The sequence below is a fragment of the Camellia sinensis genome, chromosome 9 (assembly GCF_055761805.1).
Source record: "Camellia sinensis isolate YWXY chromosome 9, ASM5576180v1, whole genome shotgun sequence".
Classification (NCBI taxonomy): Eukaryota; Viridiplantae; Streptophyta; class Magnoliopsida; order Ericales; family Theaceae; genus Camellia; species Camellia sinensis.
In genome coordinates this window covers 32,309,120-32,313,646 of record NC_138969.1, presented here as the reverse complement: position 1 = coordinate 32,313,646, position 4,527 = coordinate 32,309,120, and the positions used below count along the sequence as shown (strand labels likewise).

The 4,527-nt window shown below is 41.9% G+C and overlaps 1 protein-coding gene across 1 annotated transcript; it reads left to right on the top strand.

Annotated features, from left to right (window-relative positions):
- The first annotated feature begins 3,270 nt into the window (after positions 1-3,270).
- Positions 3,271-3,864, top strand: LOC145799333 (uncharacterized). The gene has a single exon (XM_082888890.1). The coding sequence runs from the start codon at positions 3,271-3,273 to the stop codon at positions 3,862-3,864; it is 594 nt and encodes a 197-aa protein (XP_082745016.1).
- The last annotated feature ends 663 nt before the right edge of the window (positions 3,865-4,527 follow it).

Below are 4,527 nucleotides of genomic sequence, written 5' to 3'. Positions count from 1 at the left end.
CCCCTTCTCTCTACAAATACTCTTGATCTAGGGTTATTCTACCCTGCTCCCTTTGTTAAAAAGCTAGAGCATTGCGTGGGCTATCTTTTGATCCGAAAAAGTTTGGATTTGGAGCACTTTCAAGTTTCTCCTTCTTTTCTTTTGAGCTTCTCCATTTGAGGTAGGGATAATCTACTCATTACTATGAGCTTTAACATAAATATTGGTCATTTTGTATAAATGGTTGGTTTGGGTGAAGTTAGGGTTTTGAGTTTGAAATAGTAAAAGAGGGGTTTTCTATTTTTGGGCTCTATATGTATGTGGGGTCTTGAAAATAGCTTATTTGTGTATAATGGGAAAAAATTTGGCCTTGAGTGCAATATTTGAGAATTGGAGGAAAATGTCCTATTTTGAATTGAATTAATTATTGGTTGAATCATGAAATAAATGTGGAAATGTGAAATTGGTTTGAGAATCATGAAATTGGAGGAAATTGTGATTAGATGGTGTAGTTGGATCAATGAATCGCTCACCTATGGAAAATGCGATAAATTATCTATTGAGAAATTTATTTATCTGTTTAGAAATAACTGTTTTGAGTTATCGGTGGAGGATAGTCATGATTGTTGTAGAAACTGCATGATGATTAGGTAAATTGAAACTAATCAATTGGATTATGTCATTAAATATGACGGTTGGATATAAACATTGAATATGTGATTTAATTGATCATTGTATATGACGACGTGTTAAATACATTGTATATGAGAGGAGACAGGGGATGTACTCCATTGTGTGGGAGAAGATAGGAGATGTATTCCATTGTTTGGGAGGAGATAGGGGATGAACTCTATTGATAATTAAGTTGGCCGGAGTGTCTAGGGTGAAAGTCCCGAAATCTTATATCTATTTGGGTGCCGGTTCCCTCAGACGTAGTTCCGTAAAATTGCAAGAAAATGGAAATGTTTGAATGATATTTATGATTGAAGTGTTATTAATATGAGTTGTAGTCTCATCTTGAATTGTTTGGGTAATAATGATCTATGTTAATGAATTGGTTTGGATAAATAAATGGAAGTGGTTTGGAATATGGATGTGAATGTTGATTGGTTATGGAAAGGATGTACGTAGTTTACATGCGTTAAACATTTATCGGATGCTAATGTTTTAGTTAATTCTCATATACTGTTGAGCATATCTTTACTAGGCATTGGCTCACCCTACTTGGGACACCATGTTTCAGGTGCAGGTGATATGCCGCCTCTAAGATCTTAGTTTAAGAGGTTTAGGAGTTAAAGACTCCGTTTTGTTATTTGTATTTTGTGTTAAATATAAATTCAAGCCGAGGGCTTTCTATATATAGAGTTAGGACTCTCTTTTGTTATAACCAAGCTATTACTTGGAAAGATGTAAGCCCGTAGGGTATTTATTTTGTTGCTAACATGTATTATCATCTGTGAAGAAGACTCTGATAAATAAAATGTAGCTTTTCTATTATGTTTATGGATCTTATGCATAATCGTCATATGTCTTATTTTGAGGGCGTTACAGAGAGAAAGAGAGAGAGAGAGACCTCGAGTGTAGAAATTCATCAATATCTTCATCCTTCAAAACTTCATCTTCTGTTGCATAGGAATCTTGGATTACTCTTTTACTTGATGAACATGGATCACTAGCATTTGTATCAATCCAAGAATGCCTCTTATTTGTACTCCTTTGGAAGTCACTACTGTCCCTCTGTCTCCCACCACTGGTACTATTATCTGTCATTCTCCCTTTGAGCCTATCATCCAGTTCTAGTTCCTTCTGACATGCCACATCTCATTTACTTCCATAAAGAATCGGGCTACATGTGAAATCGGCCGACCTGAGGATAGTTCGAGCTAATGACACCATTCTCTGTATGGACCGAGCAACATTTGGCTGAGTTACGGTTGACCGATTGGACAACTCGGAGTTGAGCCAATTGATGGAAGTTGGTAAACAACCTTGCGCCGGGTCATGAGTAGCACGGCAAGAGCCGCTACGTGGCTCAACTATGTTGCGAGGAGGAAAACCCGCCAATGGTATGCGTTAATACCGTTTGGCAGTTTGGCCAATGTTGTTTAACGGTATTGACGAGTACACGTGTAAAGAACATAGAGGACAGTACAGCCACACGTCCAAGAAAGGACGAGTAAAGTGGCGCACATAGAGGCTATATAGACTGAGTGGCGCTTCTATACAACAGGTCTGAATTTCTGGCTACCTAGAGCTCGATTTGTCTTTTGTCTCCTCTCTCTTTCTTTCCCTACAATGGTGCTAACTTGACCATTGGAGGGGCTTTTCGGCAACCACACTCCGGGTAGCTCACCGTCATTATGTTCTCAGGTTATCCGGAAGGAAGCGCAGCTTGGACACAAGGAGTACGGATAACGTCAGATATTTGGCTCCCGTACAATTGACGCCATCTATGGGAATCCGACAGACAAAACCTTGTCCTATAAGCTTTTCCGATCATTTTTATGGCTAACCACGACGACATTCCGCTGTCTGCCATTGACGGCATCATGCCAGAGTCCGTTCGACGCAGAGATGGCCTGCCGCCATTCCAACGATGGCCGATTTGAAGACCTTTGCACAAGGACTTCCCAGAAATGCGCGAGACAAGCGTGTAAAGAGTTCTGGGCATTCTGTCAGCCCAAAAGAGCGTCACCGACGGCGAGACTCACACACTCAGCACCTAGAAGACAAGTTGAGAGACGAAGAAGATAACGACGGATTGCGACGGATATTGAGACCATGAAATGCTAGATGAAGAGAAAGGGTGTTATTGGAGTGGGGAACCACAGTGAGCACGCCCATTCTTGTCGTTTCGGCAGTCAGAATAGACACCGCACTCCTTCACTCTCCATCATGAGATGCTTCAGAGCTTGAGACTACGTCACCGAGCAACGACATCTCGTACGCTGGACAGCAGTTACCACCCCTTACGTCCGACGACGGCATCGGGATATTCACACTCTGACCGTTTGAAAGACCTGAGGAATGTGTTAGAGGAGCACACTTACCGACAGGAAGTGCAGAAGATGCTTGCATTGTAGGGGGGCCAGCCAATGAAGAGGTCACCATGCCACCACCACACTTGGCGACACACACGCCACCTGACAGAGAGTTGGCAAGGCTAAGCATCACCCCTTTTTTCGTAGAGATCGAGAACACACCGTTGTCCCCTGAGTTCCATCAGCCAAGTTCACGCTCTATGACAGAAAGACTGATCCGTACATGTACGTAAGCCACTTCCGGCAGGTTATGGCTGGGCACAGGCTAAACGATGCGCTCATGTGCCTTATTTTTCCATCGAGTTTGGGCGAGTTGGCCCTGAATTGGTTCAAGAGGCTGCCGGAAGAAAGTATCGAGAGAGGGCAACAGTTGGTAGAGACATTTGTCACTAGATTCAAGACAAACACCACAACACTCAAGGAAGTTGACCATCTCTTGGGAATAAAGATGGAGCCGGGTAACTCTTTGAAGGCGTATAACGCTAAGTATTGGGAGACTTTCAACGAGATCCTTGATTGCCCAACCAACCTTAGAATCACTCAGTATAGGCACGGTCTTCCAATCAGACATAGACTGAGAGACTCACTCACAATGAATCAACTACTAGCCATGGAACTGCTCATGCAACACATTAATGAGTATATTCGAGTTGAAGATGATGCAACCGTAGCTACCGTGAAGGCAAGTCCAGTAGTAGAGGACAAGAGAGTAGAGGAAAAGATTCAAGCAGTCGGACAAGAGGATGGCCGTGCAAACAACCATGGAAGAGATCTAGGGAGTTCGGTTTTGGAAGACGTCAGTAAGAAGACCAAGGAAAAGGGGCATAAAACTCACAAAATATAAATGGCCGATCTATTTCCGAAATGTTGAATATTGCCATTATGAAGTTTTATTCTTAGTTTACTTTTGTAACCCCTTTCTACTATTGACGTAATGAAACAAGTAGATCATTTTTTGAGAAATGTTGTATTTTCGTCCTACCAAGCAGATTTAGCGCGGTCCAAGGGCAACTAACGATTATTTTGATGGAAAGATCAAAATTCTTTACCGAGCGAATTTTGTTCGGCAAGAGGTTTGTTGATGGTTTTAATCAACTTTGGAATTCCTTACTGGGCGAATTTTGCTCGACAAGAGGGTTGTTGATGGTTTTGATCAACTTTAGAATTCATTGTCAAGCTGATTTTGCTCGCGAAGAAGCAAGTTGTCAAACAGACGTTGCTCGCCAACTTTGGAATTCCTCACCGAGCGAATTTTGCACGGCAAGAGGTTTGTTGATGGTTTTGTTCAACTTTGGAATTCCTTGCCAGACGAATTTAGCTCGGCAAGAGGTTTGGTTGGTGGATTTTTATCAACTTTGGGATTCTTTCCTTGCCAAAGCAGATCTTGCTCGGCAAGAGTTTGTTAATGATTTTGATTAACTTTGGAATTCCTTGTCAGGCGAATTTTGCTTGGCAAGAGGGTTGTTAATGGTTTTGATCAACTTTTGAATTCATTGCCGAGCTGATC